The sequence below is a fragment of the Uranotaenia lowii genome, chromosome 1, assembly GCF_029784155.1.
Source record: "Uranotaenia lowii strain MFRU-FL chromosome 1, ASM2978415v1, whole genome shotgun sequence".
NCBI lineage: Eukaryota > Metazoa > Arthropoda > Insecta > Diptera > Culicidae > Uranotaenia > Uranotaenia lowii.
This window is the reverse complement of record NC_073691.1, coordinates 48,886,957-48,902,907: the sequence shown is the minus strand read 5'-3', so window position 1 is coordinate 48,902,907 and position 15,951 is coordinate 48,886,957. Positions and strand designations below refer to the sequence as shown.

Sequence of the window (15,951 nt, the reverse complement as noted above, 5' to 3'; positions counted from 1 at the left end):
AAGCTTAGTTCTTTTAGAAATGGGACAGTTACGAATGCCTGTATCTAAAAAACCATTCGTTTGAACGAAATACTTTCTATGAAGAAAAAGAAGGTAATGTTATGGTCTTTTATGAAAAAATTTGAAAAAAAAATATTTACCGTTTTTTGTTAAAGAAATTTCTACTTTATTCGTGGTATCTCCCATTGGCCGGCGCACACTTTTTTCAGTCATGGTATTGATCAGTTTCTCCAACTTATACTTCGTAAAATCTATATTTTAGGTGGCTTCACCCTCCTTCTTCAATTTCTGATACTTTTTGGTCCAATAATTCCCTGGAAACTGGAAACTGGAAGCATTTTAGTGGATACAGTTGTTTCGAAATGAACAATTTTGATCGTTTTTGACCACATTTTTGAACGTTTTTTTTTTGGTACCGGTTTTACAGCTTAAGAGCTTTGGAACTATCAAAAAATGGATGTTTGAGGTTGGATTTCAATAAGTCATCACTAGGCAACACTATCAGCTTATCGGAGAAAATTGTTTTGGACATTTCAGCGATCTACCCTTAGTTTTGCGTTTATTGAAAATTAAAAATGCTGGTATGAGACTTGACTTCCTTGATGATCCTTAACCGTTGTTGCCGATCATGTGCTTCACTCCAATGCTTGATTAGAACTTTGTGGACATTATTGACAGTGTTTACATACTTATCCACCACAAAAACTCAGTAATTCTTTGAATAATCAACGGTTTTGTCAGCTATCAATTTGATAATGACGTATTTTAAAGGAAACTGTGCAAAATTATTTTTTTCTTTTTCTCTTGCATCGTACATATCTCAAAGACGCATAAATTTTAAATTTTGAAAAAAATAGGTCGAATATTACTTTTTACAGGCAACAAAATGCTGTCAAAATTTTTAATATCCAATAACTAGTTAACGAGCTATTAGCAAATGAAAGTGTCCCATTTCTAAAAGAACTAAGCTTTACCCTTGAAAATTTGTCAAATAATCTGTGTTTTGAATTTTTACAAATGCAAAAAGCAAAAATATGCCAAATCATGTCATCTTTTCAATCTGCCGTTCAAAATTTATCTGGTGTGACTTAAACAATTTTGACGTTTCACTGATTGAAAAATACGGATTTTACATCACTTTTTTACATTTGTTGTAGTCATGATCTTAAAAGAATGCCAAAAAAATATATCTTTATGAACAACGTATAGCATTTTCAGCTTTCTTGGACACTAAGTGAAACTTTTTTTGAGCATTCCGTAGCTGATCTACAGTCTTTTTCCGAAGCATGTTTTTTTCGGAAAAAATCTATAAATTTTGTAAAAATCGATTGAGACACAAGAGATTGAAACTTATGGTCTGATTAGAGAGTTTTTTTCCTGGGTTTTCAGAGGCGTCCATAAAAAGTGATGTTGCAAAATTAAAGATTTCAAGAATTAAGTAAAATTCCTCATTTTTTTTTTTATTTGGATGCACCCGAATAAAGTTATAAGCCGCTAAACTTTAAGAGCGGATTAGGGTTAACAATAGAGTAGAGGCAGTTAGTTTGAACTCTGGTGGTAAATTTTTTTTCTGACTCAAGAAACTTTAACTTCTGGTTTTTTCGTCTGTCTGAATATTATTGTCATCAACCCTTAGTTCAAGATTTTCAAATCCTCCATCCTCAATTTAAAATAAAAAAAAATTAAGCTTCAACGAAAGTGTTTTTGGTTACAAAAAGCAAAATTAATAGAGCAATAATCGCTGAACTACCCTTATATGATAGAACTCAATCATTTTTCAACCAACAATGCGAGCTACTCGACTCAGAATGAAGATAAATGCAACCTTTCTGAGTGGTAGGAATTTCTGTTTACGTGTTTTGCCGGTTGATATTTGAAGAAGCCATCCGGTAGCAGTTTTGTTTTGTTTTTTTCCTCGTTATTTTGGTTCTGCCGGATTGGCTGTTTTTATTTTAGAATATTCAGCAAAATTGCTACCAAAACATGGTGAGGGACCACCAAAATAGCTCAATTTTGTCGGTACCGACTCTCAACTACCGGTGAGAGTGAAGTGACACTAATGAAGCGTGATTAATGGCAAAGGGGTGTAGTGGTTACCTTTGTTATAAAATGGTTAGGTATGCAAAAAAAAAGACAAAACCAAAAAGGTACTCAATTATAATACTTCCTGACTTTATAAATAAACATAGAAAAAAATTAACCAAGCAAATACATGTGAGCTGACTAAGCTGGTTTAATTTTAGTACAAACTATGTTGACATGGCAAATGTCACTTGAAAAACGTGTCAACACGCTAAGCACGCTTCCTAACAAGAAGTTGATTATGAAAGCTTGTGTTATTTTTTTTTCAATAATTTAGTAAGAAGTATCCAAGTGCCAATGAAATCAAATGCTTGTGATAAGATAAGGTCGAATGGGATTCTTATCTTTTGTTTGAAAAAATAAATCTACAACTCTGAAATGCCGTTAAGGTATTAATAGATTCTGTCAATTTCAAATACGTCAAAATACAGTTGTGTTAATTAAAAAAAATACGTTTCTATTTATCTAAAGCTTGAATTTCTTTGCTCCAAAAAAAAAAAAACACATGAAATTTATTTTATAAACAGTCATAGCTTCCTAATAGAATCATCCACGGACTATTCGACCGGATCCAATTTGCTTTCCCCATAAATAATCTGTTCACATTTGTCAAATTAAGGAGCTAGACTTTTATTTACCCGTTTGTCAACCGGGTGCCGACAAATTTGAACGACACCCATCCGTCCGGTAGCGAAATCTCACGGCCAAAGGAGATGCCGACAGAAGATTGGGTAATATTTCTAGGTATGTTTTTTATCTCAATTGACAAATTTGATGAGTTGAAATTGGTTCCCGAGATTGTCGTTTCGTCAGCCTTCCAAATATCTAACGTGGTGGACTAAGTTGATTCGGGCGCGGCGTTCCGGACTAGATCGAGAGGGAGATCTCTTATAATACGAGCCCTATCTAATAGACAATGTGATTTGTGTGTTTAATTATAGTAAGTATTTTATTTGAGAAAAACTACTCGTGGGTAATTTTCCTATACATTGAGAGATTATAGAAAGATTTTTTTTTTCACTTTTCACATATAAAGTACGCGATCGGGGTCGGGGTGATCACCCGCGGGAAAAAAAATCTTTAAAAAATAAACGAAAATTTTCGAGCTTCTGTAAAAATTTTGATCTTTTTTTAGTTGGTAAACCCTTTAATTTTAAAAATATTCCCCTCCGTGGGAATGTTCATCAAATAAATTGCCGTTTTGATGAGAAATTTAAATCGCAGTAAAATATTTCATTGGGGTGACTAATTTTACAATCGCTCCAGAAGTGTAGGCTTTCTACTGGAAGTCTAACCACTGAAAAAGTCTAACCACGTCTATCATTCGTTAGACATAGTAACAAATATTTTATGTTAACCCACTAAACCACAACTTTATTTCGCTGAAACATTCATAGAAGTTTTGTTTTATTATTACACACAACTTTAGTTGTATGAAATATTTTATTGTTAAAAAACATTATGATATTTATTTTTTCAAAAGTTACATGGGCTCAATAGCTTCATTTCAGTACTTTTTCGGTTGCAAGTATTGAACATATTTGTCGAGTTGTTGTCGCTCTTCCCAACCCTTTAGACTAAGAATTCCAGAACTGTTCCAGCACGTGTTTGGGCCGGACAATGCCGGGAATTTTTTTTTGAAAGGCCTAGGAAAAACCGGGCATTCGGTTTCTAATTTTTCAATCCAAAAACTCGGCAATAAACGGACAAATCAGGGAAAAAATTATCCATTGTTTTAACAAAATTAGAAGAAAAATAACTCGAAACTTGAGTTGCTCTTCGAAGCACATCAAATTTTGTTCGACGCTTCCAAAGACGGTATATTTTGCAAATAATGAGAATAAATCTGAAAGATCTTTTATTTTCTAATACAGAATGGTAGTAAATTTTAGACCTATAGATTTTACATTTTTGAGATCGAGAACAAATGGACAAAAGGTTTCAGGCGCTTACAAAAGGATATTTTTCGAAAAATCAGTCCATTACCGGTTTTTTCGTGTTAAAGAGCTTCTCTTAGCTGTAATTTTTGACAATTGCTTGGCAAACAGTTGCCATAAGTAAAGATTGTTTGATTATGATATTTTAAAATATTCTGTGCAAAAATAAATAAATAATGGTTCGCTTTGGTTTTATGCTGATTTAAATAAACCTCGTCTAAAGGTTGCTTTTAAAAGAGTTGATAATAGTATTTTTTTATTTTTCAAAAAAAATCCAATCTATGTTGGAGAAAGACAAGCAAAAACATTTTTTTTCCAATTACTTTTCTGTAAAAGTATATCATTGTCTGAAAAAAAAAATTATTAGCAAAATAAAAAAAAATTAAAATGATGGGATTGAATTTGTGTTTTTTTTTGTGATAACCTTTAAAAAGTTCAATTCTAAATTTCTTGATACACTTCTAATCACAAGTCCCGATTTTGGCAGAAAACATCTCAAAACACCATTTTTTATTCTTAATAAAAGACAATTAATCTAACCAGACCAGTGATTTTTAATCATTTTTAACTTACTGCACCACACCACCCCTAAGCCTTTCCAACGCCACCCAAAATTCAAAAATTTGGCTCACAGCCTTCTTGAAAGATGTCAACGGCGTTCTGGAAAAATTTAGGTACCACTCAAGGTGTGTTTATATAGCAGGTGTAACGATATGAGAAACTCCCGATTCAGCCATTTTGATTTGGCTACTATGGAGTTCGTGGAGTTTTTTTACTAACAAGCCCTCAGCTCGAACAAATTTTCCGATGTTTACAAACAAACTCACTGAACCTTACCGCGCTCTCCACGCCTACTTACTGACACAGTCAGAGAACCTTGTGATCTAATAACCTTGGTACCACTTAGAGCACCAAATAATTAAGAAGATGCAGTTAATTTTCAAAATTTCACCATCGCTTAAAGATGTTCAAAAGCTTTGATTTTTAACCAATTATTTAATTTCTTTGATTTTTCCACCTATCAACCTATCTACTTTGAATATTTGATTCGTCGACATGCGAAAAATTGTATAAAAAAAAATAAAAAGCTGGGGCTGATAAACTAATAAACCTGCATAAAACTAGAAACTGAATTTGAGCCTTTCTACTAAACTTTATTCAATAAAGGATAGAGATTTTGCCAAGGTTTTCAAGTTTAAGAAATATTGTAATGAACTCTACCAATTTTTAGAAAAAATAATTGAAAAAAATTACAATTATTTCTGACAACAAAAGAAAGTTTTGAAGATTTGAATAGTAAAATTTTTATTTTGAAGACTGCAATACCTTTTGCTATGAAAATATCTAAGAGATATTTTGGTTTAAAAGTTCTTTTAAATTTCGTCAAATTACTGAATTTTCGTAGAACTTGAATCAGTGTAAAAAGAACACTTCAGTTACTTTTTCTCAGAAGTCAAAATTATACGAAATCATCGGGAAAGTAGACCGCTTTTAAACCTTTATTTTCAATAATGTGTAAAATTGTACAGTTTTTTTTTCAAAAATAGTGCTCAACTTCATTTAGTTAATTTTGTACCTTTTTTCAAATGTTAGCTTGAGTCTAAGAAATGAGAGCTGGTAGAATGAAATTTAATGCATATTTGAATTTAGCACGCCAATCCAGCCAAAGTCAATTTTTAATTATTTTTGCTTCTCGAAAAATGTGAATTTTGTTACCTTGTGGTATCAGAAGTTGATCCTTCATTCCATGATTTTTAAATTATATTTTTGATGGAATTTAAAAAATTGGAATTGCAATGCAATTTTTCACTATATTCATACAGTCTCTGTTGTAAATTTCTTGCTATTCGAAACGCTGGGCTAAACTTTGATTTAATTCATTTTAAATTAAATATAATTAAAACATCAAACATCAGAATCTCAAATCAAAATTTGAATTCGGAATTAAATTTAAATTAAGAAATAAAAATCTATAACCATAATTCAAAATGAAAAAAGAACTTCAGAAATTTCCGGTTCTAAAATATCAAAATTTCCAGATTAATTTTAAAATCATCGCAATGATTAAGAAAAATATCTCAAATATTTGCTTTTTCGAACTTAAGTTGCAAAAATAGATGATTTTGAGATATCTCAAAGTGTTCTTCTTCTCAATAACAAGTGTATTATGATATTTCATTCAATACATTTATAATTAGAGATTCCTCAATGAGCTCATAAGTCAATAATTTTTTGACTCCTTGGTATACAAAATAAGAAAATCAACTTGAATACAAAATTTTCTCACAGATGATGAATTCGTAGATTTATGTTTTATCAAAGGATATCGAAATAAGATCATAAAGAAATGGGTTAAAAAAGATTTGATTTCTTCACTAATTTTGATTGATGATTTTTTTTTCAAAATACCTCTGATTCAGTTCAATGAGATCAAATCGGATCATTTTAAAGTTGGTTTTATTGACCGATTATGAAAATTTCAAGAATCTAAAAATGAGCCAGGCGCACGAATTAGAAGCAAAAGGCTAAAAACCTTAGTGGTTCAGCACGATAAAGAAAACAAACAGAAGTCTACAACTAGAAATAACCGTTGAATTCCTCGAGAAGTGGCTAACATTTATATTACTACCTTGAATATTTGCTCAATTAATCATCGAAATGCTTATTTAAGAGTCAACTGTCTTTATTCCATAAACATTTTTTTAAAAGATCATCACACAGTGGTCCGAAAGAGTAAAAAGTGGAATGTTTTTCGTAGCGCCTCTGTCTTTCACCCTATCTTTTATGAATCTCCAGATTATTTGCTTCTTCAAACATGTTTCATTACTTGAAAGTATTAAAAGTTAGTTAAAGTCCACTATAAAAAAGTTGAAAATACTAACTTTTTTATTCCAATAGATAGAGCTTTACTTTCTACTGCAGAGTTGTAGAATACGCGAAAATATGAAACTTTGTTCAATACATTAACTCTCTATCTCTTTTCAGAGCAGAGTTATAAAGGTTTTATTTTGAAAGTTAGTTAATTTTTCCATTTTTTTGTATGGAAACTCGCAAAACACATAAAACATGCTTGTTGTGTTCAAATATGAGCGCGTGGAGACAAATGACGCCAACACCAATTTGTTGCACTTAATTCAAGCTTCAATGTGGTTTATTAGTTTTAAAAATCCACTTGCACGTTTTTGCAATAACGCTCTCGAAGTTGAGTAAAAATAAAGCTTAAAGTTGCAATAAGTTGGCTAGAAAACGTTGTAGAATGTTGAAATCTTGGACAAAACGTGTGATTTGAATACCCCAACAAATGTTCAGAGTAGCTTATTAATGTAAATTCTCATCTAACTATAGTTATGTGAAAAAAAACCAACTTTGAAATAACTTTTAAAATAAAACCTTTATAACTCTGCTCTAAAAAGAGATAGAGATGTGATGTATTAAAAAAGTTTCATGTTTTCACTATTCTACAACTTTGTAGTAAAAAGTAAAGCTCTATCTATTGAAATAAAAAAGTTCGAAAAAATGAAGACTTAAAACAATAAATAAATAAAACGCATGAAAATAATGATTCAAACAACATGACATTAAAGTTTTATGAAAGTGTAAATCAAAAATGAAAATTTTGAATCCGGGAGTTAATTGAAGAAAAAAAAATTTGTTACTCCAACGTTTCGATTCTTATTAAATCTTCCTCAGGGGTAATAAAACGTCGTTTTCTTGTTGCGTTTGATAGAGTTTATCTTGAACAGCTGTCGTTGGATAATGAGAACAAATTTTCCCAGAAAGGGTCATCTGTCAGGTGAATTTTTTGTGATTTATTTTACAAATTTTCGCATCTCAACTCTATATGTAGTATGAACTGTTTTGGTTCCTAGACCAGTGACAGCAGTTCAAGATAAGGTGAATCAAACCAAACAAGAAAACGAGAGTTTTTCGCTGCTTTAGATAACCTGATATTTAAATCTGAATACTGAATCTGTATTCACAATCTGAAAACTTCGCCTGAATCTAAAAAAATCGAACCTGAATCCAGACTTATGGAATAACTTACAAAAAATTTCAAGGAATTAGGCCAAAAAAGCAGAGTTTAGGTTTTGTTGTCAGATTTTAAACATTCGGATTAATCACTGGTAGACGACAACGAACACAGTGATCCCACCTTGACCGCGGTGCTGAATGGACGTCAGCAGCACAGTTCTACCGCGTCGCATCCTTAACGCAATGATCAATGACACGCGGCGTCGTCGTCAGTATAAAAATAAATTCAGCAAACGCTCACTTACCTGTTTTCAGCCGGCTTGCATCGGACGATTCCACCTCCATGTCGATGTCAAAGGCGAACCGCTTCCTGGAGTTGTACTGGTTCATCTCGAGTCAATCAAAACACCTTTCTTCTGGTGATGGTCCCCCCAACTAGAAAGCTACGTCCAACAGGAATGGAACTTTCGCGAGAAAATTATTGATTTTGAGACACACACACACCCTTTCCTCGTTCGTCACTTTACACTTCCCCCCTTTTTTTCGGACGCTGGAGTCGGGTCAAGCTTCGAGAGGAAAAACACTGAATTCGATTGTGTCCGCTTATTTATAAAAGAGCTTGCTAGACATGCATAGAAGCCTAAGGGTATATAGTAGAAGGGCACACACAATATTTTCGATATAAAGCACAGGGTGACTCACTTCTTCCTCATCCTCCTTCTCAGGGGATTTGCGTGTCAGCGCTAAAGTTTCACAACGAGCCTCCCCTTGTTGCTGCAGGTCTAATCCTATTCCTACAACTTTGTATTTCGGTGGAACCGAGCCCTTCTTGTGAAAGAAAATATCAGAAGAGGACCTGTCATTCGGTGATTGCAACCAAACACGCAATTCTTTTACGACATCAATGGCACTTCTTTGTTTAGCAATCGCTAGAGCCAGACCGAGTGGAATGGCAGTTTTATGAGGATGTCTACGAAGAGGGTGTTATTCTATGGAGTGACTTCTGCACACCTCGATTAAGCACCTAGTGGAGTTTTTGAGTTTTATTCCTCAACGACAGTAGACAAGACACTTCTTCAGTGGGCAAAAAGGAATTCAATCTATCACGACACCCGCGAAAACTGTCCAGATATCGTCGGAAAAGTATTTTCGCTAATCGCACTAGCTCCGAAACCGGATTTCTGGCATTCCACAGCAGAAAACTAGTGAGTGAGAGAGTAGTAAAAAATGCCAAGACGAAACACGTCTACACTTAGTGACTGCCACTAGCATGAATGGCGGCTTGCCTGGTGGCGTTCCTGCGCTCTCTGGATGATGACGACGCTGGCCACGACGTCGAATCGAGCGACAAAGTTGCGTTGATAAAAAACGCAACTGCGTTCTAGAAGCGAGCAGTAGAAATGCTTGTCTCAGCTAAAACCCCAATAAAAACAGTCTGGAATGTGATGTCCCACGATTAACTTTATGCTGGTCAAAAGTTTTTCGCTGGAATTGGACACATGTGTGCAGCAGTGAAATCAACCACTTGACGAGGCGCGACGTCCGAGTGCACTGATCTGTGACCGAAAAAGTCAACGAGGCGTTACACACTTCGTTCGGAATGTGATGTACGAGTACGAACATCTTCTAAGCTTATAAAAAAACAAAACTAAACCGAGTTAGTATTGTTTTGATGTACACCTCCTTCCTAATAGAAAAAAAACAGAGCTCAAATACGATATTCATCGCTGCATTAAATGCATTTGCATGCGGTTCTGTCAAATAGGACGTATCTCACAAAACAAGAAAACCACCCGACAACCTGCGGGACGCCAAATTAGACGCCGCCAGTCGCTTTATTTCGCTTCTTTTTTATTATGGGGGTTTGTTTTCATTTGGATGAACTTCACCCGTTTTTTGCAGGGGGAGGGAAAGCGTCTCGACGACGACGACGACGACGGTGGTGGAAAAAGGGGGTGGTGTTCACCCATTTTTACAATAACAAAACTCGTGAACGTGCGTGTAGTGGTGTGCCATCGCCGTCGATGTGTCGTTTGACACGGACATGGCTGCGTCTGTCGACGTCGACGTCGTCCGCAAACAGGGGTGCCATCTTGTGGAAAAGGAAAATAGGGAATCTCCTGCATTTTCCGTTACATTCAATGTTGAATTATAAGCAAATGTTAGGTACTTTTTGAAATTCAAACTTAGCTAGAAATAATGACAATTTCAAAAATGCATTGAAAATAAGGAAATTGATTTCTAATACCATTGTCTGACTGATGACCATCACACAAACTTGAAAAATAATAAATTCTACAGATACGATTCAAAATAAATCAGTATCAAAGTTTCGAATCAATGATATTTCCGGCAAGTCATCAATAGATTATTTTAAATTATGTTCTTCTATCTCAACTTGAGATTTGCTCGAAAAATCTCTTAAAACTATTCATGATAAAAATTCAGCAAAATGACAAAAATTGTTGTTTATTAATCGTCTTAATTTACATTTTTTTTAATCATTTGCCATTGAAAGCTTGATTGAAGAATGTCAGTCTAATATTTTAGATCGAAAAAAAAAAATTAATCCCGATTTGAATTGTGAATTCTTGATTAGGAAAAAAAAGCAACTAAGCAATTATTTTAAAAGTGCCAGTGATAAAAATCAGAGATGCAATAATTATTTTTATTCTAATTCTTCAAGTCATCAAAGCAAATGGTAAAAAAAATCATTTCACAATAACAATTTCAAATATTTATAAAACAACATGTTAAATTCTTCATTGAAAGTTTATACTGACAAAGTACAGGTTGGAAAATGGATGATTTCTAGAATGATCAATTGTTGTAAATATTATAAGCACAAAGCAAATATTCATTTAAATTAACGTTGCGCACTGATATTTAGCTTTAAACTCGCTACCTCGAATAATTTTCTGAACTTTTCGTAGATTCAAAATGAACGATTCCTGAGGTCCTGAGGACAAAAGGTAGAAACTATGTTTTTTTTATTTTAAAATTTAGCTTTAAAGGCTTCCAAAAATTCGGTAAATTTATTTTTTAAAAAATGATTAAATTCGGTAAATTTATTTGACTATTAAAACATAATAAGAAGATTATAAGATGCATTCCTAGTTTTACTGTGATCAATCATTGATGCTCTAGCAAATCTACAAGTTAATTACTACAGTTTTTAAAATTGGATAGATATCATTACAAGCATTTTAAACACAACTGCAGAACTTTATAAAAAAACGTTTTATTTCATTTAGCAAATTTGTTGAAGCCTGAATTTGATTTTTGCTTTTAATATCTAAAATTCAATTTGGTTTAAATGGTTTAAATAGAGTAAAATGAACAAGCAGATGACTTCTAAACCTTTTTTTCGCTGAAATCAAAATAACGGGTGATCTTTGGAAAAGTTGTTAATTCATTTGAAAACTATATTTTTTTAAAGTTTTGTCGAACAAGTTAAAATTGTAATTTTTTTAAATGATTTTTAACCTATTTTTAAAAATTATTTCAAAAACAAAAGCTGTTATACAAAAATCTAATTGCATATTTAAATTCAGCGCACCCAAAATAATCAAAACCAGCTTTTACATTATTTGCTTCTCGGGAAAATGTGAATTTTGTGACGTTATCGAAACCCTTTGGAGTATGGAGTTTATTATTCAAAAGAATGAGAAACACAAAATTCAATTGCGTCTGAAATTGCTTTCTTGAGGAATGTTTCTTATCACCTTATAATTTGGAATTAAATTACATTTTTTTAAAATCAAAGTGGTTAAGTGAAACCTAGTATCAGTACCAACTTGTGATGTGTAAAATAAGTAATCGATGAACGAATTCAAAACGTTCAAATTTTGAACTTGTTTAGTTACACTTTTTGGAGCAAGTTCACTGGTGTTGGGAAAAAGTGGTAGAAATTTTTTCACTTTTTGCGCATTTTGAAAATTTTGCCATACAAAAACATTTTCAAGATCTGTGTCCTTCAAGCTTTTCTACAACACGTGTTGTATTTTCGCATGCTGTGATGCAAAAATAGCAATATTTCTATCACATACGGCTGAAATAGAAACAGTGCTGTAAAAAAAAATCTTGAAAACATTTTTGCATGGTAAAATTTTCAAAATGTCAAAATTTCTACCAATTTTTCAAAATCAAAATAATTTGAGTTTCAATACAAAAGGTTAACTGAGTTGCTTATCGAAATCTATAACTAACAATTAGTTTCAATTCGTGAACATCATATAGAGTCGAAAAATGAAATATCTTAGGCCTAGAGTGATTTAAAGCTTAGTGCATTTAGAAATGGAACAGTTACGAATGTGTGTACCTCAAAAACCATTCGTTTAATCTAAATACTTTCTTTAAAGAAAATGGAGGTAATTTTATGATTATTCTTGAAAAAATTTGAAAAAAAAATATTTATCGTTTTTAGTAAGAAACATTTGTACTTTAGTCTTGGTACCTCCCATCGGCAGGCGCACACTTTTTCCAGTCAGGATATTGATCAGTTTTTCAAATTAATACTTCGTCTAATCTGTATTTTAGGTGGCTATATCATCTTCCTTCAATTTCTGTTACTTTTCGGTCTAATAATTATCTTTTAAAACAAACTGAGGTCAATTTAGTGGATACAGCTGTTTTGTAATTAACGAAACTTGATTATTTTTGAGCCACTTCGAAGCGTTTTAATGGAATATCTGCCGGCAAAATGTGAGAATATCGAAGTAAAACCATCATGAGTTTGAACTTAAAGTATAATCGGATAGTAAAGATCGTAGGTTACGAAGAGTTCATACAAGATTTCTTTTTTAAGGCTATTGAAAAACAGTGAAATCTTAAGTTTTCGTTTTGAAAATTGTTGTTTTTTCCACAAAAACACACATTAAAAATTAAAAATGCTTGATTTGAACTTTGTGGACATTTTTAACAGTGTTTGCATACTTTTCCATCACTCACATACAGTATTGCTGATCCACTCTTTTTTTCTATTTCTGCGATAGCTGATTTGGGCTCCCGTAGGGTACCACTGTAAACAAAAATTACAGTATTCAAGAAAAAAATGAGCATTGTTCTACATAAGGATTATTTATCGACAGAAATTAAATCGGATGAACAAGCGGAAAACATTGAAAGATGATTTAATAAAAAGTTGTCAAACAAACATGTATACCAAATATTATTATCGGATTATCTATTGTTTATAAAACAAAAAATTGTGTTTGCCTTGAGGATGGTCAATCAGCGGTCAAAATCACGGAAAAATGAATAATAAAAAAAACCTGTTTGCGATGGGGTCAACCAGCGGACAAATTCATGAAAATTCTTAATTCTTGGAATAATCAACCGTTTTGTCAGCTATCATTTTGATAATGCTGGATTTTAAAGGAAACTGGGCAAAGTTATTTTTTTTAATTTTTTCTTGCATCGTAAATATCTCAAAATTGTGTCAATTTTAAATTTTGACAAGAATAGGTCGGGTAGTATTTTTTGTAGGCAGCAAAATGCTGTCAAATTTTTTAGTGTTCGATTACTAGTAAACGAACTATAAGCAAAAGAAAGTGTCGCATTTCTAAAAGAACTCAAGGAATATTTAAAGAAGGTAGTCTCGAGGCGGCCCTGCTTTAGTATTAGTACATACTGCGACGTCACAATCACGAAAAATCTGTTAATTTACTAGGAAATTTGCCTTTTTCGTAGATAATTTGAAGAATGTGATGGAAATGTTCCACTTTTAATACCTGTTATTTTAGAAGGATTCTTGCTCTTCAAGATCGGTACGAAAAAAGTTGGATTTTCGAGTAATTTTAGTATGAAATAGACCATCGAATTTCGAAAAAATGGTGGATTTTCCTTACTCAAATTTGCAAAACTTTAAAATTAGTTCAAAGTCTTCCATGAAAATGATCAAGTCAGTGCAGTTTAAGGTCCTTATTACAAAAAAATTATCAAAAAACAAACTTTAATACAAAACCACAATTATTTATTGGCATTTTAGTAAATCGAGTTAACAATCATCAATTGATATTAAAAGTTCTACATAAGAATTGAATATGGTAAACCGATTGGATAAAAATCATGACAATCTGTTGAACACTCAATAACTACCAGCTAGACCTTTTTAAAGAAGTTTTTTTCTTCGTTTTTGAACGTTTTAGTTTCAAGATGACTGAAAGAGCCGTGGACTGTATTTTGCTCGAATTTGGGGACCGTTCGAAAGTCCGAAGACACAATTTTCCGGATGCTAATTGGAGGGATTTGACTTGAATAACTTGGCACTTAAATGTTCTCTATTTACAGTTTTATTTACACTATTTACACTTATAATTAATTGAAGGAAACATAACTTAACGGAGGAAGGAAAACTTAACTTGGAAGGAATTAAAGGAGGAACTTAACTCAGCAGGAACTAATTTCAACTCGTTGGAACTTCTTCTTAAAGAGCCACGTCTTAACTGGCCGGAAACTTGAATGGATCTGGATGGATTGGCGAACACGTCAGTTGCTTGAATGATTGCTTCATTCACACGCACACAAACATCTGTGTGCGCAATGGAACTTTCCACTGCTCGCTGACTGAAGTAACAGCATGCAATTGTTGTTGTACGCCGGCCGGCGTTTACCGGCGTTTCCTATGTACACATATGAATGCATGTCCTTGAATGGACAAACAACACACAAAAGTAGCAGGCGGTGATCGGTGATGACTTTTTTCGTTGGTGGCGCAATTGCGACGTTGCCAATTCTTCGAGTTTGGCTCGAACATACTCCCCCGGGGAATCTTCGGAATTTCAATCTTCCTCGTCGTCGGGCTGTTAGGAACGTTGGGGACCTTGAAGTAGCGCGCGCAATGTCTTGTTTTTTGCGCACTGTCGACCCCGCACTCACGAGCCAGGACTGGAACACACAATTTTCCCTGAGTGTCGAGGGATCTGCTTGGGAATGGCGACGAAGCAAAATTCTTTCAGGAAAATGCACCAAACGACAGTCGTTCAGTTGGAAAAGTTGGTGCTTTTTGGAGTAAGGAAATCTGCTACTCTTTTTAAACTGGATTTTCTTGAGGCACTCACGGTTTTGAAGGAAACGGCATAACTTCTTATTTTTCTCAGGCAGTTTTTTACACTTAAAATTTGGATTTTCATCCGGACGTTTTTCAGCAACGGTAGGAAAATTTGGCATCTTAGATTGTAGCTGAATGTTTCTTTCTCGAAGAATTTTACATTTCACTGACTTAAGTTCAGGATTTTTCTCAACAGGTGGAAATGGTATCTTACACTGGAAGGGATCATCGGTAGGGAAGATAAGATTTTTGCAACACAAATCATTGGAAAGTTGGCTGGCGGATTGGACATGGAACTCATTCTGGGGCGGAACCGAAAGTTGCTTCTTACTCGCGTCTTCTTTTGGGGGAAATTTCACTCCACTTTTTTGAGGAATATTATCCTCATCAGGGTAAGACTTATCTTCTTCAGGATTTTTCTTAATGTCTACAGAATTGGTCTTAAAATCTTCATTTGATTCTTCTTCGGATTTAAGGTGCTGAACGGAAGATTGTTCAAACTTAGGGCAGATGTTCTCTTCTTGGATCGAGAAACTTTCTCTTAATTTTATGCTTGGAATTTCATTTCTTAAAGATGGTGCATAACTTAAGGCGGATGTTGTGCTAATGCAACTTGTTGAAATGTTAGAAGAGAATTTTTGAAGAGCGATCAAAACTTCAGAACAGAGCAACTCAAAGACACTAAGATACTGGAAGTGGGCTTCAAGATCCTTGAAGGGAGCTAGATCAAGGATTTGTTTATGAGCGGCATAAAATTCTTCTTGTGCTTGGCCGATAAACATAAAGTAGGCTCTGATTCTTCCTACAGTCATCTGGATACTCAAATCATCACTCGGATGGAGCACATGGAAAATCTTCTTCACTTTTTGGAACTCATGTTCCCTGCGGAAAATCAGAGCATCTATTTTC

The 15,951-nt window shown here is 33.5% G+C and overlaps 1 protein-coding gene across 1 annotated transcript in view; it reads right to left on the bottom strand.

The window, feature by feature from the left end:
* The window catches only part of LOC129739406 (AMP deaminase 2), an 87,333-nt gene extending 78,060 nt beyond the window's left edge, over positions 1 to 9,273 (bottom strand). The window contains exon 1 of the mRNA XM_055730852.1: positions 8,297 to 9,273. Coding sequence (XP_055586827.1) covers positions 8,297 to 8,381 — 85 coding nt within the window. The 5' untranslated portion in view covers positions 8,382 to 9,273. The remainder of the gene's footprint in view (positions 1 to 8,296) is intronic.
* Between the last annotated feature and the right edge of the window lie 6,678 nt (positions 9,274 to 15,951).